The sequence below is a fragment of the Venturia canescens genome, chromosome 5, assembly GCF_019457755.1.
Source record: "Venturia canescens isolate UGA chromosome 5, ASM1945775v1, whole genome shotgun sequence".
Lineage (NCBI taxonomy): Eukaryota > Metazoa > Arthropoda > Insecta > Hymenoptera > Ichneumonidae > Venturia > Venturia canescens.
Genome location: NC_057425.1, coordinates 417,599 through 441,027, shown reverse-complemented (window position 1 = coordinate 441,027; position 23,429 = coordinate 417,599). Strand labels below are relative to the sequence as shown.

The 23,429-nt window shown below is 39.8% G+C and overlaps 3 protein-coding genes across 3 annotated transcripts in view; 2 read left to right on the top strand and 1 right to left on the bottom strand.

The window, feature by feature from the left end:
* Positions 1-3,599, bottom strand: part of LOC122410571 (rap1 GTPase-activating protein 1-like) — an 85,009-nt gene extending 81,410 nt beyond the window's left edge. Inside the window, exon 1 of the mRNA XM_043418793.1 lies at positions 3,289-3,599. Within this exon, the coding sequence (XP_043274728.1) occupies positions 3,289-3,554 (266 nt within the window). The 5' untranslated portion in view covers positions 3,555-3,599. The remainder of the gene's footprint in view (positions 1-3,288) is intronic.
* Positions 1-9,567, top strand: part of LOC122410572 (A disintegrin and metalloproteinase with thrombospondin motifs 1-like) — a 29,618-nt gene extending 20,051 nt beyond the window's left edge. The window contains exons 5-19 of the mRNA XM_043418797.1: positions 4,188-5,062; positions 5,567-6,138; positions 6,236-6,290; positions 6,466-6,677; positions 6,764-6,853; positions 6,977-7,184; positions 7,316-7,466; positions 7,567-7,693; positions 7,807-7,955; positions 8,036-8,061; positions 8,150-8,276; positions 8,366-8,509; positions 8,597-8,741; positions 8,953-9,090; positions 9,187-9,567. Of these exons, the coding sequence (XP_043274732.1) occupies positions 6,070-6,138; positions 6,236-6,290; positions 6,466-6,677; positions 6,764-6,853; positions 6,977-7,184; positions 7,316-7,466; positions 7,567-7,693; positions 7,807-7,955; positions 8,036-8,061; positions 8,150-8,276; positions 8,366-8,509; positions 8,597-8,741; positions 8,953-9,090; positions 9,187-9,219 (1,674 nt within the window). The 5' untranslated portion in view covers positions 4,188-5,062; positions 5,567-6,069 and the 3' untranslated portion in view covers positions 9,220-9,567. The remainder of the gene's footprint in view (positions 1-4,187; positions 5,063-5,566; positions 6,139-6,235; positions 6,291-6,465; positions 6,678-6,763; positions 6,854-6,976; positions 7,185-7,315; positions 7,467-7,566; positions 7,694-7,806; positions 7,956-8,035; positions 8,062-8,149; positions 8,277-8,365; positions 8,510-8,596; positions 8,742-8,952; positions 9,091-9,186) is intronic.
* Positions 9,568-13,643: 4,076 nt separating this feature from the next.
* On the top strand, positions 13,644-16,627 carry LOC122410574 (zinc metalloproteinase-disintegrin-like daborhagin-K). The gene is made up of 12 exons (XM_043418803.1): positions 13,644-13,809; positions 13,895-13,984; positions 14,072-14,267; positions 14,375-14,516; positions 14,606-14,732; positions 14,900-15,042; positions 15,190-15,215; positions 15,317-15,443; positions 15,537-15,680; positions 15,791-15,929; positions 16,146-16,277; positions 16,375-16,627. The coding sequence occupies exons 1-12, from the start codon at positions 13,666-13,668 to the stop codon at positions 16,405-16,407; spliced, it is 1,443 nt and encodes a 480-aa protein (XP_043274738.1). The 5' UTR covers positions 13,644-13,665; the 3' UTR covers positions 16,408-16,627.
* Positions 16,628-23,429: the final 6,802 nt, after the last annotated feature.

Genomic DNA, 23,429 nt, shown 5'->3' with positions numbered 1-23,429 from the left:
AGCCTGTGCGCGCTCACTATGGCAATGAACGCGTGTATATTGCTGTGCGGGATAGACAAACGAGAAGAGAGGAACTCGAAAGAAGCAAAAAGAAGATAAAAAACAAGCATAAATATATACACATAGGTATATCGGAGTCGTAGAGAACATGTATGGATGCTGTTAAATGTGCATATACGCAGGTATAAGTGTGTATATGTGCATCCGCAATCGTTGCGGATCGGCACACCAGGGATCAAAGGTGTCGCGCGTATATGCGCTAGAGGATCGAGATGCACACGTGCATTCGAAGACGAGGAAGGCTAACGCCATTGGCCACCTGGTTCTTTCTCTCTTCCTCTCTGTATTACGATTCCCCATTCCCCATTCCCCATTCCCCATTCCCCCTTACAGCGCGTATAATAGCCACTCTATTCCTACGACGTCTTCGCCAACGACACTTCCGATTTATTGACATTCTTCTCGATATTATCGACCTCGAGAAACGATAATGCACTCGTTGAAATTGCCATAATCCTTCGTCTTTTCTTCCACAGTCGACTATCGTCGTGACTACGTACTTTTGTCAATAATTCTCCTCAACTTTCGCTTTCGTCCTTATAATCGATGTTTCGAATATTATTTTTTTCCCCCCCAAGACGATCGAATAAAATCAATTCGATTCGGCAAGCTCCAAGAGAGGGACGCCTCCGAAATTCATCTTTCGCAAGTATATATATATTCCCTCTGGATGCAGAGATAAAATAATTAGAGATTTTACATGTGTATATAATGAAAGTGACGATTTCAAAATTCGTCAATCCTGTAATTTTTTTTTTAATAACATCCGAGGAACGGGTTTTGCGACAGCAGTCTGTAATTGAAGAATACGCGTATCGAAGAGAGCACGTCCTACGTCAATACTATACACACGCAGAAGATTCTCAATGATTTCGCACTTGCATAATTGCTCCATTCTATCTCCTCGTCCTCCTCTCAACCTCGTACCCTCTTCTCCTCTTGAAATCCCTCTCTGGTTCCCGCCCGAAGTCTCCCCTATGCAAAGTTCCATGCTGGTGTCACACCACCTGGCAGAACTAATTTATTATACTCAACCGATCATCTCCGGCGGGCACTCGTGGTATATATAGGCGACTCGACATCAGCAACACGTAGTTTCGAGAGAGATCTATATAAGCGCATGTACTTTATAACAGTAGCCACGGAATGAGGATGTCCTCTCGTGGATTTTGCATCTCCCTTTGCCCTATTTCACCCCTTTTCTTTTTCTCACTCTCTTGAATCGTCGACCCACTATCACAGATTAAATCGCTCGCGGTCTCCCCCTCGTTTTGCCCTTCCAATATGCATGGAGTTTTACGTGTGCGCGTTTACGGGACTCGTTGTTGTCGTGCTTGTATCTTAAAATAGCCTCACCATGCATCCCGCGCGATACCTCAAATATTCGGAATCTCGATTGATCTCTGAGCGGCTCAAAATGGAAACGCGCGCGTTTACTGTTTCTCATATTCCATATATAGTATCCTCTTCATGCGAGGAGGACTGCTGAATTGTCGATGCGAATGAAAACAAAAAAAAAGTGAAAATACACGATTAAACTCGATGCTGGCCAGAAATAATGTCGTTCGAATCAATCATCAATCAATCAAATTTATACTCTCGAGCGTCGTTTTATCCGATTTCAATTCAATCAAAGCGAGCAGCAGAGGAACTCCGTCACCGGGAGTCGATTAATTTTCGAATGGTGGGAGTACTCCCGCGCGTCATATACTCCTTCTCTCCTATCTCCCCGCCCCTCCTCTCGCGCAGTTACCTATACGAGTTAACACATGCGTGTGTATGTGTGTGTGTGCGCGCGCGCGCGTGTGTACGAGATTAACGCAAGCAAGGGTCGTGCAGCGTATGCGAAGATTCGATAAAAGAGAAGCAAAGGGCGAAGGGGGCAAGGACAGCGGTGTGCGTGGAAGGAGAGAGGGAAGGGGTTAAAAGTGCGCGAGCGCGGTACCCCGGATGAGATTCCCGGGACACCTGGAAATCCAGGGAGCTTCTGTCTCACTCTCTTTTCATATATCTCTCTTCGGCTCGCTCTCAGAGCTTCGTCATCGTGTCGTTGGCCCACTCTCGGCAGGTATAACACCGGAGGTTACGGTAGAGCAAAAAAGGGGTTGTAGGGGTACATTTAGCCCCTACAACGTGAAACTCCTGACACGTAGCAAAACTAATTTTCTCAATCCTCGACAACGACGACTTTTCACGACGAATATCATCCTATAAGCCCGCAACAAACGAGAGTAAAGATATATCGATACGTCACCGCACCGCTCATCATGATTATGCACTAAACTATGACACCCTTCGAGATCGTTGGGAAAATGCCTGAAAATTCTCCTCCTCGATAATGGACGGACCCGGATGAAATATTGTATCGTGATTATTTTTATACCCCGAATCACGTGTGTGTGCGTGTGTGTCGTAGCACACGCAGGTTTCATTCCATAGTGAATAATCATCGCTCGAAGATAGCTAAATATTATATGTGCTGGCTGATGCATTTGTGTGTGAGCAAATATTGCTTATAATAAGAGGGATAATGAGTTATGTTCCTCGGCACAAGATTCTCATCGCTCGTAAACACGACTTTCCTCCTTTGTACAATTTACTCCGTATATGCGTCTTCGACACAGACAAAAGGAGCTCTGAGAAAGCATATTATAATTGTATCATTTCACATAACGTGAGCAAAACCCCTATTCAATTGTATACCATCATCAAAATGATATGCATCCTATTGTTAGCACGACGAATCTATTTTCCTGGTTACAGAAAACAATGATCCCGATACCATTTTACTAAGGCTATAGTTACCAATGCCATTCAAACGTTACGGCAGCGAGATCCAATTATTGACACTTGCGAAATTAACATCAAACTCATGTGACCCGGTACGAATTTCTGTTTTTCTGCTATTACGAATTCATGGAAGGGAATAGTTCGGGCACAATTACTAACGGCCCGGAGTTCGGGAAATACGAGGTACGTTGTACGCGCACGATCGAACGATCGCAATGGTGTGTACTTCAAACGGTAATGGAGTTTGTAAATTTGTATTGACCAATTCAAAACAAATACGTTGGTATCCAATTTCATGAGAATCATTAGCAAAAATATGGCAACAACGATGATCGCGCGTGCGGACATTGTTCCGCGGCTGAAACAGCCGTGTTTCTTTCCTATTCCGTCAACTATCCGAAGGAAGTAAAGTCGATGGAAAGTCGTGCGTACACTAACCTGTGGAACGCGCCAGTAAATCCAGGAGTGTGTCCGCTACGCGGCTCCGGTGATAATTGACCTCGGTGATTGGTCGAGGGTACTTTGAGAAGGTCGTAGGTAGATAGATGGTGTTTGTAATCGCGACATTCCCAATTTCCAATATTGCCGGATCCAGGCCTGACGATTACAACGTCTTCACCGGCATTTTTTATCGTCGACTGTCTACGGGCATTACCGTCCCCTCCGCCTCCTTCCGATAAATGTCGAATCAAGGGACGACGCATTTTCCGTTCCTTCGCGCTTCGCGTCGTTATTCTTCACCAACAATGTTTCTCTTTGTTCGGTATACAAGTTTAAATTTCCTTTCAACTTTTGTTTTAGCAACGATTAAACCCTTCAAATGTGGGTCAGTTCGTTATTTACTCCACCGAATTCATCGGAAAAATGTCACTTTTTATGATTTCAAAAACCACTTTGGATTTTAAACGAATATTGAATCCGCTTTAACCGCGTAATCATGCCACTTCGTAGATCGTTTTGCGATTGGTGATTCGTCAATTTTCCCAAGACTTATTAAGTTGTCTCATTTGATCGATTGTTTTTGCGGAAACGAGATGCTGGGAACCGGAAATGAGCGAAAGTCCGGAAATCGAACAGGATGCTGGAATTCGTCCGGAGTACCGGTTCGATCGCCCTGTCGACTTATTTCCTCGGACTTTCAAGCTCCGATGCTACGATTATGAAACAAATAATTTCATCCTCTTGGCAATAAAATCATTCCTATTTTATTCCAACGGTTTTTCCATCTCCGCACCCGTAAATTTGTCTATTCCTTTTTATATTATTTAGATCGAAGTGAAATGAAACAGAGAAACGAAAATTTATAACCGGTTTTTGAATGTTTCATGGTACTCGAGAGTTGAGAACGAGGGAACAAACCAGGCCACGAGTTCTCCCACGACTGACTCAATTTCACGACAACCCGGGACGGACTTGCTGGTCGTGCGCGCGCTACGCGTTCCATGGACCATCGCGGCTCAACAGGAGCTACACTTTGCGAGTTTTTCTTTTCACCCCCGCAACGGGAGCCACGCGCTCCTCAAACGACTCATATTTCATAAATTATCGAGATACTCGTGCGAAAGCGAAATGGTATGTACGCTAGCAGGAAAATTCTTCCTTTAAGAATTCATTGTTCCATCGTTTTGTTCGCAAAACGACGACTAATTCGATTTTTTTTTTTATCATTCCCGCGTGTTGGAAATGAACGGTGGATTATCGATAAATTTTACTCGCATCTCGTTCTTTCGCAGTAACTTTCGCCACGCACGAGTGGTCCTCTCATTCTGCACGATAAAAGCTTTGTTTTGTTCTCTTCTGCTCCAGACCATGATTCGATTATACTCGAATTTTCTAACTTAAAAATATCGCATATCGAACGAACGCTCCGGAAAAACGTTTTACTTTTTCAAAATCAACCGCTACCTCTCTAACGCTCGTGTAAGGCCTCGGTCGGTAAGACCTCGTATAGTCTTCAATATTCATCAATATATATCTTTGATAATCCTTGTTTAAGATTTACAATTATTTCCCATCTGTCAATAAAACAGTTGAATATCGACATGTCTTAGGCGATAATAAAATTGACTAAAATAAACTATGTTTATCCATGTACCCGTTGAACGTCAGATTTCAAAGTCGCGCGCTACTTGACTGGAGATAAAATGGTGATCTACACGTATCTTCCAACCGACTGTCATCAACGGCGAGTGCGAAGATAATCACAGAAATGGTATTATGCGCAGCTGTTACATTCTTCGAAGCTCGTTCCATGATATAACGATTTTCAGATACATGCGAGTAATTTAAGGGTGAATGATACAAAAGTCGAAATAATTAGAAATTGATCAAATTTGGTGATAATGTTCTTCAACATCAAGTGCGAAAACACAAATTTTTTCAAAATTTTCTTCTGTTTAGTTATCGAGTAATTACGCATTAAAGCGGATTTCTTATGCCCGGAATGTATACCTATATATATGGAAACGCTATGCTTATACACGTGAACTTTAGTGATCAATTACTCGATAACTGTACAGAAGAAAAATCTTAAAAAATTTGTATTGTCAAATTTGGCACTAAAGAATATGTTCACCAAATTTTATAAAATTCTGATCATTTTGAATTTTTTTATGTTTTTAGCATGGTTTAGCATGGCAACATTGTATCGCCTGTGCAATATATCCTTAACCTATCTATAACAAATGATAAAAGAATAGTTTTTTTTTCCTTTCAGAGAGCACACATTTTTTGCTCCTCATATTTCGTACAATTCGACGATAAACGGCATAAATTATTTACTTGCTCAAAAAATGTCATCTACAACAATATATCAGCTATCCATTTGGTTATGACACGTGTCTCATTACGGGCGATAGCTCGCCGAGGCCAACATTTGTTATACTCAAATGTGTAGTAGAGCACATAAGTTACTATGAGAGCTAACTGATATGAATTACGAGTTTTTAGCTTGATTAACCGAGTCATTTCTCAGGTAAATCGAGTTCATGTCAATTTCATCGATTCACAGTGCGATAACGTTTCGCTATATGTTTATTGATAACTACTAAACACACAAAATATCTATCTTTTCGAATTTCAATAAATTTAAAAAATTTTCGAGATCCTTTATTAGATCGCAATCTTCGCGTCGATCCTCATTCGGTTTTTCGAACCTTCCCGGCACCGTCCCTCTTTCAACGTAAAAATTTTTCCCAGTTATATCGATCAACAATCAGCATGCACCGCCTGCAGGCTATTAAAATTCTCTGCTGGACCATTGTGTATACTTTTCTCTATTATGGAAAGGTGAATCTACATTATCAATAACTTTTAACGTTACAAATAAACTCACCCAACCTGTGGAAGGAATGTTGAGTTTTTTTTTTTTTTATTTCACCTGCAGGTGACTACGGCTCATGATGCTGTTTTGCATCACTTGCAAATGGATCCCGAAACCGGTAAATATATATCATCTTGATAAATAACGTGTCATTTGTTTGCCCAACGAATTATCTTCTGCTCGCCTATGTACACAATTTTCTAAAATCGTTCGCGAATAAATAAAACTCCTTATTCCGAAAAAAAAAAAAAAAACAATGTAAAAACTTGTCGGTTATCGGTTGTCGATTATAGAGTACCAGTTCCTGGGAGAAGAGTTTGTCCGGCAATTTCGTAAGAGAGATCTTGACAATGCAACATCGGTAAGAATTCAAGCTTTGGGCATAAACGTTGATCTCCTACTGGAACCCGGAGATTCGGTATTAGCGACGTCCGAAACACCCGTCTATTTCCTAATCCCGAATGCGAACAAAACCGGTGGAGTCGAATACGTTTTGTACGAAGATGTAAGTTTTATTAAAAATCATATCAATTGAAAAAGATAAGATTGTCAATTGGTATTATTTGTAATGGATTTTTTTTCACCACGCAGGCGATGAAAAAGGTTGGGATGCTTTTGAAGGATCCCGAGCATTTGGCTTCACTGGTAGTCAGCAGAGATGAAAATAATCAAACGATAATTGTACGTGCGCGCTTTTCCCATCACATCTTAAAGATAAATAAATCCTTTTAATAATTAATTCGCATGATAATCAAACGAGAAATAATATTATATTAACAATCGACCGCGGATTATCCAACGCAGAACGGTCAAATCACACCGAAAAACGACGGGGATGCAACCCTGGTAATCAGATCTCTGCCCGATCACATTGTTGAGGAACATTCAAGAAAACGTCGTTCGGCCGACGACTCGGCTACGCTTGACTATCGTTCTAAGATGTCTTACTATGGAAATCACATTATCGCCTCGTTGAAAAAACTCGAAAAGTTAAAAGAGCCGCACGGGCGGGGTAAGTCTACTTTGTACACTTTGCCAATGCAAGTGCTGGGGGTACAAAATCTGATATAAAGGTATATAAAATGATGTAAATGGTATAAAAGTTGACTGTTTGATCAAGGCTTTTGAAAAACTTGTGTACAGAGCGTAATGCAAGAGATACGCCAAGGATCGAGCCCGAATCGGAAATACGCGAGAACACAGATGCTGGTGGCGATACTCCGCTAGTCCCTTATACCGGTACTATTTATCCAAAACTGTTGATAACACTCGATTCGTCATCATACGGTAATCGGTAAGCGCAATAATGGCAGAAAGTATGAGCTTTGCTCAAGCAAGGCGTCGTCGCGTGCGAGAATGAAACGCGCTTTTAATGGAATTTTCATGTTTTCAAGAACGGAAAATGAATTGGTACGTATACTCGAATATCTTTTGGCCTTTTGGAACGGCGTTGATATGTACTACCGTAAACTCGAAACTCCGAAAGTCAGACTCCATATTAGCGCCTTTGTTATTGCAACGGTGAGTCGAAAATGAGATTAAAAAACAACCTGTCTTGTAAAAATTTATATGTTTTTTAATATCCCGGTAATTTTCGCCAATTTACGAACCAATCCTCCTTAATGAATAATCAGGAAAGGTCATCAACCCCATATGTCGGCTGGTTCAATCCAGGCGTAGTAATAAACCACATCGTTACAAATTTATTGGGAGCAAAATTCTTTTACTCTGTGAAAGATCAAATACCTTTGAGTATGTACGATATTTCCATCACAATGACAAAGTAAGATATGTGTCATTATTGCCAGTGATCATATCCAATGAAAAAAGTCATGCGCCTGTTCAAACATACTTTTTTTACAGGTACAAAATGCTAGGAACAACGTTAGGTAAAGAATCCAGTCATCGATATTAATTTTTCATGTTATTTTACTGAAAGGACGAAATTTTTTGCTACGAAAATCATGCATTCTGTAGGCGCATCGGTGTATTCCGGAGCTTGTCAAACTTCGGATGTACTCCGCGTGAAAAGAGGTGTCGCCGTTGTACGCGATCACGGTGTGTACGAAGGCATTTTAACGGCCGCCCATGAAATCGGACACGTGTAAGGACGAAAATTCACTCATTATACTTTACTAGAGAATGCGTTATTCTAGATTGCGGTAAAGCGTTTTCTACTATTTTCATCAACAGATTAGGCTTGGATGACGATAATGATCAATCGGATGTGGCCTGCAATAAAAAATACGGTTTCGTGATGGCAGAACGTACGGAACCCACCGTCAACTCGACGTCCTTTTCAAACTGCTCGATAACGCGATTCAATGAAATCATTAGGTACTACATCGCTATCGAATCAATTTCCACCTTTTGAAATAATACACGAATTTATGATAATTTAAGTTTTATCACTTGCATTCATAGAAGTGGAAATCTCAGTTGTATGTATAAGCGACCCGTAACGACGATGCGACATAGCGATTTGCCAAGATTATTACCCGGAAAAATGGCAGACTTGCACGAACAGTGCGAGTCTTATGGCCCGGTTGGACCTTGTCCATCGCCAACGGTGAGCAGCATTACTTACCTTTCACAAAATTTGAAACTTTTCTGATCGCGCAATTTTGTAAAGACCAACGAGAAAAAAAATTTGCATTCCTTTCCCGCTCATCGTATTTTCTTGAGGAACCCATTCCGTATATGAATATCGAGCAAAATAATGAGTCGAACGTTCCTGTGAAATTTTATCATCTATTCACAATTGTTTATCCGCTATTAAGGATGACATTTGCACCGTACTTCGGTGTACAAAATCGAATCTACTCGATGCGTCGAAGCCTCCAACATATTGTGTGAAACTTAATCATGGGGCAGCGCCAGGAACTCCTTGCATCAACAGAGATGATCAAAAACCTGGAGTGAGTACATTATTGAAAATCCGTACACCACATTCCTCTTGGAATTCGGACCGTGAAATAACGCTCGCATCTTTTTGAAATTCTCTCCCTGCGCAGATTTGTCTTCAAAGTCGTTGCGTCAGTTTGTAACAATAACGAAAAGACGTCGGTTTTTCGTGGTTTTCATCGCTCGCACGCGATTGCACACGGATTGGAGAACTTTCGATCGCTAGAGGACAATGATCGCACCACTTTTCATTCTCTACCCTCAAAATTCAAAGTCGTCAAACCTGATTGAATATTAAACAGTGCTCTTCGTATATGTTACTGGGCTTGATGATAATTCATGGCGTATGCAACGAGCATGCGCATATGATTTGTGATAACAACGGCAGGTTAACTATATAAGTATTTATGATATTGTAATTAAAGTATTTTATCATTCAACAGAACGAATAGAAAAAGGTTTTTCAATAAACACTTTTTGGTCTTTCAACAGCATTCGAGTACAAAGTCTTTTTTGTTTCTACCTCAATTCTACGATGACTCACGATCAGTTTCCACCCTTCGACCAGTGTGCAAAGAATTAAAAACAAAACAAACAAACAAAATTGGACAATCATACCTTTGTCGAGACAGTTGGATAATGAGGAATAGATGTTACAATTTTGAGGAAAGATTCTGGTACACTCACAAAAACGTGCCCGTTCCATTTCGATCTCCCAATGGATACTGACGACGAAACTACTTCGGATATGTACCGAAAAAGCGCAAATCCGAGGCGCAGTAAAAAATTTCACCATCAACTATTTTTCATATAGAGAGACCCCGAATCATTACGGCGCATTAAACTGAAAATTCTATAAATTCTATTCCATAAAGCGAGCAGAGTTTTAATATCTTTCTACTTATTTTCTCATAAACTTTTTACGAAGCGATAAAAAGTTCTCGCTTATCAGATATAATATTTTCCATTTTTTTATATTAAATAATGGTTGTTCGATAGAAGACTAGTCCAGTCGTGGAGACATTGCATTTTTTGTGTATGCAGTGTCCCATAAGTCAAACAACTTATGCGTCATTTACAGAGCCGCGATTACGGGCTGGTATCATCAATTAGTCTACCCTGAATCTTCGAGGGCCAACAATACAATTACAATTTTTTATTCGTATAGAAATAATAAGAAGAAATGGCTCAACGCATCAAGAAAAATATTACAAAATTCAATGTGGATTTCATTTACAAATTTTCTTATTTTGGTAAACTTGAACGGGGACTATCAAAATGGTATGATTACATATCAAGGCGATCAAGGCCATCTCCAATTTTTTTTTATGGCACAAATTGTTTGAACAAATACAAAACAGAGTTTTATTAACTAGTTTAGCTTCGGTGGTAAAATCGGCGCGGAGGAAAATGGCCAAACGGATAACCGTATGTATAACTTTATGCCAAGATTTTGTGAAAAAAATTAGCCAAATAAAAACGATCTTTCAGAACCAGGAACGCGGTTAACATTAAGCGGAAATACGTTTATTTTCACACAAGTTTCTCGAACCAAATATATCTACTGTCCATTTTTCATTTTATAGTTTTATCTTCAAATTCGTTGCGTCCATTTGTAACGATCATCAGAAGAAATTTGGCCCGTCAAGATTTTTCGACTTCATCCACAAAATATTCGATTTTTTTTTAACAAAAAAACTTGATGTTGCAATGATGAAAAAATACTGATCGGAGTTGTAGAAATAACTGAAATAAATTTCTTATGTAAGAACCGTCATGACAATTGTTAAATTTATTGTCATTCGACCGCGCCATGTTAAAAAAAAACTAGCCGTTAAAGAATATCAGATAGGTAAATGCGATGAATTACGTCTGATTGGGTGCGACGTATTATATTTTTAATATATATATATGTATTATGGTCCCCGCTTTCGAGAGCCCGTTTTATTGAATGACGATTACGCCAAAGATTTATTCAGTCGACTTCAACCTGCGAAAACGAATTGTAACTTTCATTTTTTTTCTTCTAATGCTCGTTCTAAAACATGTACTCGCAGAGTATTTTATTGTTGTCCCTGACAATTTTGGAAGGTCTTCTTTGCTACCAACGGGTAAAATATTTTGGTTTCTTAATATTCAGCAGCAAAATGCGAAATATTTGAATATAAATCGATTTGATCGCCCATTCGCAATTCTTCGTACAGCTGGACAAAAATGTCGATTCGATATTCGAATACTTGAAAATGGATCCTGAGAGCGGTATATATCGATGCCATTAACTGTACACTAATTCGTCATGATACTACTCGGAATTATTAGACACGTTTTTTATTTATCCAACAGTTATCGAACACGAGTTCATAAACATCGATTTGTCCGAACAAAAGCACAAGAGAGCTTCCTCGCATTCGCCTCCTGGAACAAAGATGAGAATTCAAGCATTCAACGAAAACATCGAAGTATGGCTTCATCCTCGAGATTCATATTGTTCGTTTCAAGTGAAACACCAGTTTATTTCGTATACTCCGATGTGACTGGAAATGGCAACGTCAACTATGTTCTCCAACAAAACGTCAGCAGCTTCTCAAAAGAACGAAAAATAAATATTTTAATAAGCAATATAGGTATAATTCCGCGGAGAATCACTCACGCTCATTCTGATGCGCAGGTTATGAAAAAAATGGGGCGTCTCTCAACTCTAAATATTTTTCTTTCACAGAAAACTATCTTTATCCCATTTCTTTCTTGACTATCTCGTACAAAAATTAATGAAAAAAAAAAAAATTAACTCACCGGTGGCACGCGAAATTTTCTTTTACAATAAAAAAAATGAACAAAATCGAGAAAACCGAAGAAGCCCGCTAAATTTTCGTCATGTGCGCAGGTGTCGACGATGATGACGTCAGTTACCGATGCGATTTTTGTAATTAATATACAAATAAAATAACCATTTCGTAAAATTACGAATTTTATAAAAACGGTAATGAAACGTTTCGATATTCGGGAGGTGGTGATCAATTCCCAAATATCGGAACTTAGGATTTTTTAGATCCTCTTCTCTCACGTAGGAAAAGTGTCAGTGTGCAGGTTCGTGCACTGACCAGCGGATTTTTGCCAAGAGCGGGTAAAGCCTTCCGATTTCCTCATCTTGCAATTCGAGGAGCTTGGCTCGAACTCGACCTTATAAGAACGGATACTTTCGTCCGGTATAGGAGCATCTAATGTTCTACATTGCTTTCTCGCTACGCTAATCGGGCTTAGCCTCGCTAAAGCGTACTGCGAGAAGCAATCTTCTCGTTATCGAGGAATGATAGGCTCCGTTATAACTTTGTTTTTGTACAATTTTGGTAGGAATAAGGAGGAGGATGAAGGAAAGGTTGGGAGCCTGAGGCTTATTGTCGTACGGACGGTGCTCCGCTGATGCGAGAGCGCTCCGTCCGCAGCCCTCTGACGGACTTCTGTCAAACCAGAAATCGTGCCAGGGGGTAAGGCTGTCCCGCTACAGTAAATTTTCAATTTTTATATTTAACATTTTCCAAGTTTTTCGTTTATTATCCCAAATTAATTGAGCAATAACACATAAAAACTTGTAGAAGTGGTTATGGAACCAGAATCTGAGTTGAAAAAAAAATGTTGAAAATTATTTTTTTCTTCACTTTTGGAAGTGCCCACTTTGCCCCAAAATGTACAATTTTTCAAGTGCCCACTTTGCTCCGTGTGTCCACTTTGCCCCACATTCCCATATGTCGAATTCACATTTCGTACAATGAATGTATACTCGCGATTCAAAAGTGTCAGGTGGATCATTCGTAGACCATAATAGTAATAATCGTAGATAATAATTCTTTATTGAATTTCATGGCAGAACTCAAAAAAATGTTTCAAAACCTTTTTTGATAAGATATTGTATTATGTAGTATAAATCAGTAACCCTATTCTGCACAACCAGAATCAATAATGATTCATCCATGACATTATTGTGGTCGTACATGACGAAATACACGCGCCAGCAACGTCGATGGGTTATAATTTACAGCAAACTATTATTCATCGGATAGACCATTTTCGTATTAGGCTTGAAATCTCTTGTTAACTCGCCGCCCAACGAATTTTCATTCAGTAGAGTTCGAACCTACGGAAACGAATTATTTCAACATTGAATCGCAACACCGATAGAAAAATCATGTTTCTGCTGGGTAGTGTTATTCTCTACCAGGCGATTGTGCCCTTTTTCATTTGCTTTGGAAAGGTAAAAGATCCTCGATATATTGAAAAATTCGAGGCAGCTCGAGTGTTTTAAACAAAACGTGAAGTTTATGGAAACCAAACTTTGCTTGAATGTGACTTTCAGGTGGACATGGCTGCTGGCTCTATCTTAGAATACTTGAATATAAGCCCCGAAACTGGTAGATACAGTTGTTGTGAAAAAGAGATCATTTTTGAAAATTCAGTCGGTGAATGAATATTTATTTATTAATTTTTTTTTTCTGCCATTAATAGTTATCGACCACGAGCTCATCGACATCGATTTGCCCAAGCCAATACACAAAAGGTCCTCCGACGATGAAGAACACTCGCGTCCTTCACCAATGAGCATCAGAGCATTTGGGGAAGATACAAACCTCTGGCTCCATCCTCGCGATTCGTTCTTTGCCTCGGAGGAGACACCGGTTTTCTATGGTCATGCGAGTCCGAACGCGACCGGCGGAGTCTCGTATGTTGAGAAAAAAAATGTAAGATTATTGCGAACTGGACATAAAATCTGTGCAATAATTTGTGATAAAAAAAAAATGAAAGTAATCATTTTATCGCGTACAGGCAATGAAACGTGTGGGACGACTTTTCGAAAGTCGAAGATATTCCGCCTCGTTGGTCATTGGCTCAGACACATATGACCGACCAACAGTCGTGCGTACCATTTTGCATTTACTCTAATTACCGTCTGATAAGAATTTAACATGAAAATGTTTTTAATTAAAAATCTCTTATATACAGAACGGGAACATAAGATTGAGAAGAGATATAGCCCTCGTCATCAGATCCCTGCCTGAGCACGTGGTTCAAGATCATTTGATAAAACAACGTCGATCAACCGGAGAAAAAAATGACGATAACAATATTTCGAGATCCGCGCGTCACGTTGCGTTGAAGATGAAAAACTATTACCCAAATAATATTGGCAATATCGAGGGTGAATATCCAGAAATATCGCGCGTTAAATAATGTCTTTGAAGTCAAATTTTAATAATTCCGAGTAACAACGAGTTAGAAATAAATGTCCCTTGTGCTCTTATATAGCATTGAAAAAAATAATCGGACATAGAGAATCGACGAGCGACGTAAGTTTGAGCAATGACGATGCCAGCAGCACCGTCGATTATCCTCAAACGATATATCCAAAAATTTTCGTACATCTTGACCATACCTATTGGCGCGATGAGTAAGTACAATTGCGAAAGCGAAAGAAAATAGAGTGTTGCCGAAACATGATCGAACGATTGACACCAGAAAAATTTTTGTAAACTCAAGCAATTCAATGGAAATGATCTGGGCACTCGAATATGTTTTGGCTTTTTGGAACGGAGTCGATTTGTCTTATCGTCATCTACAGAAACCCAACGTCAGATTCCATATTGCCGGCATCGCGCTAGCGCGGGTGAGTCTCAGCAACGTATCTTTTTTTCATTCTCGAAGCAGCTATAAGAGCGAAAACTCGATGTACTCGTGCTCGCCATGCAATTGATCTTGATGTCGCATACGATTGAGACCTTCCTCGGACTATCGTATATATTTACGGAAAATATTTGATGTGAACTTTCGCAGTCACCCAATGCGACACCGTTCATCGCTGCGACTAAGGTCGGAGAACGATTCGACGATAAACTTGCGATCTACAAAGCGACGCGCTTCTTTTGGGACGTAAAGGAAAGCATTCCGCCTCACAACATTGCTGCTACAATGACTCAGTAAGTATGATGAGACCAATGATCATGGTTAACCATAATCAAGGATCGTCTTATTATCATCGCGCGATTCGCGTCTCAAATGTATATTTTTATTTCATTGAATTTCACTAAAGAATTTGTTTTTTTCTAAAATTATAAATTCTCCAGGCTCAAGATGAAAACGGGTTACGTGGGTAAGAATTTTCATATCTTATATTTTTCATAGACAGAAAGATTTTCGAAATTGAATTGAAGGCGGTAACGCGCACGCGGAACCCGAATGTATGATTTTTAGGCAGGGCGTACAATAAAGGTGCATGCAAGGATGGCTCGACAGAAAAGAGGTCATGGGGTGCGGCTATCATTTACGACAACGGAGGTTTCCGTGGCATTGACACCGCGGCTCATGAAGTAGGACATACGTAAGTGCGGAATAAAAAAAAAAAGACTCGTCGAAAATATATATTGAAATAATTTTTAAGTTTCGTTCTATAATCACACATTTGGATTCCTAGTTTGGGTCTGGTCCACGATGATCTCACGATAGCTTTGGAATGCGATGAAAAATATGGCTTCATCATGCAGCCCTACGAGACTCGTACAGAAAACAAATCAACCTTCTCCAGCTGTTCCCTGGCACAATTCAATAAAAAACTCAAGTGCGTTTTCTTTTGCCCGGCGGAAACGCATCAACGGCGCTTTGTGCAATAATTTAATGTAATTCTCTATGTTAATGCGATAATCCTTCTTAAATTATTTAAAAAAACAGGGCGGGATCACTCAAATGTATGTATGAGCCACCACAAAAAAAACTCAAAAATCTACCTCAAATAATGCCCGGCAGACTGAAGAACATGAACGAACAATGTATGGCTGCGGGCAAAAAAAATGCCTGTGACAATCCTGAGGTAAGCGTGTACCACGAGTGCTCATTCAAATATAATTCACTCCGGAAACGAACATTGAATCGATTTTTGACACACATAGCTTTTTTATTACGAATTCAAAGTTCGCAAATGGATTTTTTTTTAGTGCGGATGAAACTGTTACTTAATTACACACTATACTATTTATTGATTCGCATTGATAAGTTTTATTAACTGCCGAATCGTTTCACTTGCTAGAGAGATCCCTGCGTCTCACTGAGCTGCTTCGGAAACTTCACCGTAAACGGAGAAAGCGTGGAAAAATGTGGTGAAATTGATCAACCGGCAGCGCCAGGATCACTCTGCTCAAAGAAAGATCGGAAACCCGGGGTGAGTACTCGGAACGAAAATATCGTATCAGCTTTTGTTTCATAAAGTTTCTCTCGGAAGCTCGATTACGTCGATTTCTTTGCTTTCCTCCGCATAGTTCTGTCTCCAGCATCGGTGCGTCAGTCTGTAGACGGTCGCACGATCATCAATGGATTCCCCGAGATATTATTTTTCACCGGAATCATCGCTCAAATTGGACGAGTGTCGTGTGATGACAATTTACCGTTGTCATCATAACCAGTGCACAATTCGTCGTACGACAAAACGTTTCTGGGCTACGAAAATGACAGCACTCGTAGAGTCTCCAAAATTTTTTCGTACGATGACTAAAAATAAAAACCACCTTTCGAAAAAAAGATGAGTCGTTATTTCTTCCCACAAACACAGTTAACGACAAAATTCTTCAATTCTTATTTAAAAACCGAAAAAAAAAAAAAAACTCTCTTCGTAATAGCAACATCATCAAATCTTCCACCTCGAAGTGTTAATATTTTACGGAGTTGTTGAAAAACGAGCGAAACAAAGGCCGTATATCTCTAGATCGGTGGGTGCATCGATGCATGATAATTAAAATTCGGCAGGGTGTCAACTTTACATCGAGCACTGTATTAAATGAAAAGCAGGAGGAATGCACAAGCAATCGAACTGAATCATCTCATTCGTCGCGAATCAGTTGTCACAGAGATCAGCAGAATGAAACACCTGCGGAAAGTTAATTTGCAAACAGTTATTGCATTCGTACATTATTTTTTCCATTATTATATAACGATGAACGAAAATCATAGTGATGAGAAAGACTTGTACGCTCGGTAAGACAAATTACTGTAATACGCGTCTTCGCTGCAGTACCTACGTTCAGTCAATATGATACACCAAAAATCTCTTTCTCTGATAATTTATAAGAGGAATCCATCGTATGATTTAAACTTTGGAAATACTTATTAAAATTGGACGGGATCGACGCATTAATTTTAACCATAAAGTCGGTCTATTGTCGGAAAAGGGCTCCGTCTTTTGTTGTCGACAGCGCGAGCAGTTAGGAATTCGCCGTTTTAAACTGTTCAAATTCATGACGGCCTGAAACTGAACAGTGTTCAGCCGCACTATTATGGAAGCTGGATGTTTGAATATTTTTAACCAACTTTTTTTTACATTTTTCTTAGAAAAATCATTGACCGTGTGAGCGTATTATACGATAAAGGCATGAAACTGGAAGTGATTTTTTTCGATATCGCCATCAAAGTTGAGCGTCTCTCGTCAAGCGAAAAGTCGGTCGAATGACATCAAAGCTTTATAGAGTTATTACGTGCAGATGCGTATACAGCGACGAGAAGCTTGAGACGAGCATATTGCAGCATTAACACGCTTAGATCATTGACGTATATATAAATCTAGCATCACAGGAACGGAGCGACACTTGATGAGCGCGGAAGCATCTATCGTGCGTGTTTCATTTAAAATGGCAATCTCAGGAATAGCAGATGTTAATATACTTCACTTCTGAACTTGACAACTTGACAAGCTGTCTTCTCATAGATGAATAAAAAATATTTCCAAAAAGGTTCAAACAAAGGAGCAAAGTTAGAGGAAAAAGTTTAATTTCGCATGTGACTTTTCGTGCAATTTCTTCGACGCCAACATGCGCAAGGAGGTGAATTGAAAATGAATGATTCGTTGACATAAACACTTTATTGGCCATTTTTATTTGATTTATTGATGAGCGTGTTTAGTCACAAAAAATATATTCGTCTAATAGTTCAACGAGGTAACATCGGTAAAATTTTCTGTAATAAATACTGCGTTTATCCGTTTTCCTGTTGAACGCATCAACAGTTTTTTTCCTTTCTCCTGCTATTTTTGCGTTCCGGTATTGTGAAAAACGAGTGGTTCGATTATCGGTAATATCTCATCGACGATCCAAAACATCATCTTTGACGACTAGCCCGCCCTTTGAGAGCTTGACAATGTTATGAAGCGCCGTGAACCACCGTTTTGCCTCTAGGAATGTTAATCGGATCATTTTTATGAGAAATATCGTTTCCTAGAATCTCGTGCACGGCTAATTTCGGTTTATATATGGTCTCTCGTATTTAGATTCTTCGTGGAGATACTCGATGATGCGTTATTACTATACGTTTAAATTGGTAAAACACAGAAAAGGTTCGAAAAAGTGCGCAAAATTAAAATGCCTGTTTTTTTTTTACGCAGCTCTCGCACGCTAGATTTTGTTTTTTTTTTTCTTTTTTCGACGTATACGCTCTCAAAACCCTGAGTGTTGAGTATCTTGAAAGAGATAAATCGTAAATGAGAGTAAAATCAAATGGAAAAAAGAAACTCGAAACGCAGGAGGTAGAATTTCGAAGAAATAATATGGGAAATATTAATGTTAGATTTTTAATGAAACGTAGATTATGAACTGCTCGAACAAAATTATATATCCGGTTGATTGGACTTTTTTTCTGTCATTATCAAGAATAATTGATAATAGTGATACTTGATAGAGAAAATTATGTGAGCAATTGGAAAGACTTGGACGTTATTTCGGGATGAATCTAAGAGCGGAACGAGGGACCGGTGGCCGTGCACGATTTTTCAATTTCGTCAATTGTTTTCCTCTCCGGACTCTTGGCAAGTTTCAGTTTCAAATGTACCGCTTGTCCCGATACTCTATCGAGTCTCTTACGCGTTATTATCATTATTATCATGATTTATATTGACGCGATACAACGAAATGAACAATTACGAAAACGCGAGGAGGAGGAGGAAGAACTCTTAAAGAATCTAGCGCGTTTATTATTTTTGATCTAACAGTCGATTTGATGGAGCATCGTAGCCAACCGAAAGACTCGCATCCACGCAAACATTCCCGTTGAGTTTCTCCTCCGGCAAATCGAAAATCTCGATGTATTTCGCCCCGAGGAAGTCGCTGCCGAATCACTCCTCGATCCCCTCGATTTTTTCGAATTTTCCAAATCCCGGAACGGTGTTCCGCCGTGCATCGTCGAATCGCTCTCGGTCTTGCTCGCCTTTTGCTGCTGTTGCGGCGAATATTTCATCCTGCAATTTCAATAACGTCCAACATTCACCCAAAACAGTTGGCATTACGGAGGCTTGGACGCGACTAATTCTACTGTCTTGCTTTTTTTTTCTCAATCATCTCAATGGTAATCGCATTGGTGAACGTCCGTAATCACGTACGATTAAACGTAGGGGACGTTTTCGTTAGCGCCAAATGATCCACGCAACGGACGATAAACATTATGAGATGCGATTAATAATCTCGGATTATATAAGACCCGTTTAATTAATTAATTGGAAAAAGTGTTATTAAATTTGCTTTCCCCGTGTCTCGCGTGATTCCTGCGTGAAATTTCAATTTTCCATGCGACAAGCATAAAAGATAATACGACGGAGCGAGCAGGGGCGCATTAGAGAGTATAAGCGAACTATATAGTAGGTATACGCGATCGAGGTCACGGCCATCGAGGTCCATATTACGTGCTGGCTGGCTTTTTATTTTCTTACCACAGTTAGACAGGCACTCGCACGTGCCTGCGTGTAACGCTATAAACACGAGATCGAGAGTATTGAAAGTGAAAAGGGCGCATTTCGGATGATTTAACACATTATTGAGCAACGCATTTTTTTTATCGTTTCATCCTCGGCTACTCGGTGGTAGGCAAATATCTTTCGTAACATAAACGAATGTGACTAAAAATGTTTATTCGCGTTTCAATATCACAATGGGAGAGAGGCGAGTACGGAGACACGAGGAAAATTTAACACTAAAAGTTTGCAAACGTCATCGAGACGACGCGCGCACGCTTTTATTTCTCATTCACATTGAAATTAATGAATAATTATTTTTTGAAAAAAAAAAAAAAAAAAGAGGGCCCGCTGCATGGTCGAGCGGATACGTGCGGTTATGATACAGATTCTCGTGTAGACGCGAACGTTGAAAAATGGAGTTTTCGTTTGATATTTGGTTTGAAACACGTACATGCGTATGACGAATGACGAGATGGAAAATGGAGATACGAAAATTTCGATTTCGAGGCTGAAGCGAAGAAGCGGACAGAGGACGGGCACGCAGCTGGATATATACTACGCGACGTCTCGTCGTTGATATTAGCCTCTCGGATCTCGCGAATCTGGGCCATGGGAACAACGAGAACTAGTATGGAGTAGACTTTCGGGATACTCGATAACACCGACGCATACGCACGCGCGCCCGCTCGTTTACACATACAAAAACCGTGTATAAATCCGCCCACAAACCAAGACCACTGAGGCAATTGCACAGCCATTATTAATTATGATCCTGCCGTCGCCGCCGCCGCCGCCGCCGCCGCCGATGATACGTTAAAAGTATAATTTTCGTCATTTCATTTTGGTAACATTTGATCAATAGATGGTAACAAATGGAATGAAAAAAGTAAAATTTTTGAGAGAAGATGAAAATGATAAAAATTCAACTGGACGAATCGTCAGGGCGGAGTCGCGCGCAATCAGGACTGACTGTAAACTAGCGCGAACCGACCAGGGTCAGCGGAATCATCGTGTCTCTTCTCCTCATCATCGCTCGCAATGGCTGAATATGCGCCCTTATTTGGACGTTGTCGACCCACCATTTAAAATATCTTATCGAATTATTACCGAAGAGAATAACGAGTGCAGCTTGGATCATTGTTGAACGAATAATTATAACGTTGTACAGCCGCGTTTCAATTTAAACTCGTTTTTAATTATTTCATTTGGAAAGAAAAACAATACTCGTTCGATTTTCCGATCTTGATTTTCATTAACGAGACGTACGCGGATAGCGCACGTGGGAGATTGTAATATTCGATATAAGCGCGAGACTATACATGTCGTCGCTGTCTTCGAACCACGATACACTTGTTTTTTTATTCAGATCAAAGCAGATTCAGAGCTCCGATAGACAGCTGATGTTTCGAGATATTTTTTTTGATCCAGCACTTGTTTGCCCCAAGCCGTCGTATTACTTTTAGATTAATTTTAATTTTTGACAATGACGCGTCAATTTATAATAATCAATGAATTATCATTATTATTATTATTATTGTCATAGGATCGGTAAATGTTCATAGCACAGCTAATAATAAATAGAAAGGCGTATCGTCTGCTTCGGCAAATTACTGAAAATCAGCACTTTCGTCACTTCCGACGAAGCTGACACTCGAAGCATTTTTTACTGCAGTCTTATTGAACACCTGCATGCGTGTATATACACGCGTGACTATCGAACAAAAACGGGATCAGTCCAAGTTCGTTGAGCAAGACAAAACCTAACCTTCGAATTACGCTCTGAGAATGAAAAGAACGAAGAAAATAACCAAATATAACATCCATGACACAAAATGTCACATCGTTTTAGAATAGTCGCTCAATAAAATGTACCAAACAAACTAATAAAAAATGAAAATCCGATTGAAAAATAGGCTGAAAAAGCAACGATGTAAACTTACCTGGCAATTTATGAATGTGACACGAGTCCGCAATGAGAATAAGTCAGATGAATAACAGAAAAAAGTTTTCCTCGAGTCCGTACAGCCGATGAGAAAAAATGAATGTAAACAGATGCGCGCACACGTTACGTACAGTTCGAAGGCGCAACGCGTTCTGACCGAGTGGTGGCGACCCGCCGCGAGAGGTGCATTTGGATGCTCGACTCGGGACTCGGGAAGCTCGCACGAGAGCGCGAGAGAGCGCGATCAATCGTCGTCGTTTCTTCTATCGCTTTTTGCGTTTATGTGAAAAGAAAAAAAATCTGTATATAGTGACGACGGCGAGGGACGCGAAAAATGCAGAGATACACGTGCTCGATAACCGACGCGAGCGCGAAATAAATCGTTCTCTTGCATTTTTATATTCGTACAGTTCCTCAAGATAAAATAGATTGGAAATTGATTCGTGTTGATCGTTCAATTTGTAAAATTGACGTGCAGTAACAGCCGAAATCATAGAAAAAAACAAATTTTGGGATTCGATTTTAACCTATTATCGGACACAATCTTCGAACTGCGTGGTAGGAACTCTCTCTGGTGGTGAATATTGTCACCAGAAGAGAGCAGTCGCGCGCGCTCCATCGACCCATCGCGAGACTCATATTTTCATTTATATGTTCATACTATTTCCTTCGATGTATATACACGATACATAGATATATATTTTCTTCCGAAAGGGATGAGAGTATAATCTTCTTGACCTGAGACTACCCCAACTACTCTCCTGACCTACTTTTTCAAGGTAAATACTCTGGTACAAGGGCGCGTGCGCAGTCTCAATGATTCTTTCATCTTCTCACCCACCATTTTCGGTCACTGCATGTATTGTTACAATAATATTTTTATGGTAAACGTGTAACAGGAAACATGGAGTGTCTTATATAGCAACGCATTACATTCGTAAATAAAAATTATACGATTTTTCAAAAAATTATATAATTAATATCAATTATAGAAAGTTATTCATACACTTTTGACACATAAACATGTTTGAGTATGACGGCGGGAATGAAAGAAAATGTTTGTACCTTCGGCAAATGATTAAGTTGGAGAAAACATATAGCTAACTATAATAGGACTCGCCTTACCTGATTTCGTGCCACATCATAAGGTTTCCGGGGCCCTGTGGGCTGACCGAAGATATTGAATCCCGCGGCGAAAATTTCTTAGGACTCGAGGATGCGGGAGACCGCATAGGAGACGGAGACTCTTTGGCGGAACAAGCGGAAGATTGCCAAGAATATCGTGATTTGTTGAAGCAGGGACTGTTTCGGGCTGGACTCGAGCCCCGAGAATTCGACAAACTGGAGAACGAAGGGTCAGGGCTTTTGCTGGGACTTTTCAATCCACCTCCTGAGCTGAACACTCGATTTAGACGAAGACGCAGTGAACTTTTGTCCTTTTTCCGTACGACGAAACTCGAATCATCGCCACTCGATTCGTCTTTGTCATTGTTCAGGAACTCGTACGAATTGTTACTCATTTTGTCGCTAGTTGAATCACTGCTCAATTATTATTATTATGCTAATATTGTTAAACGTGATTAGTCAAAATTTGGCATAAATTTGACATACAATTTAATGCGATTTAAAAATGTTCGGTAGTATAGTGGTGGTAGTGTTGA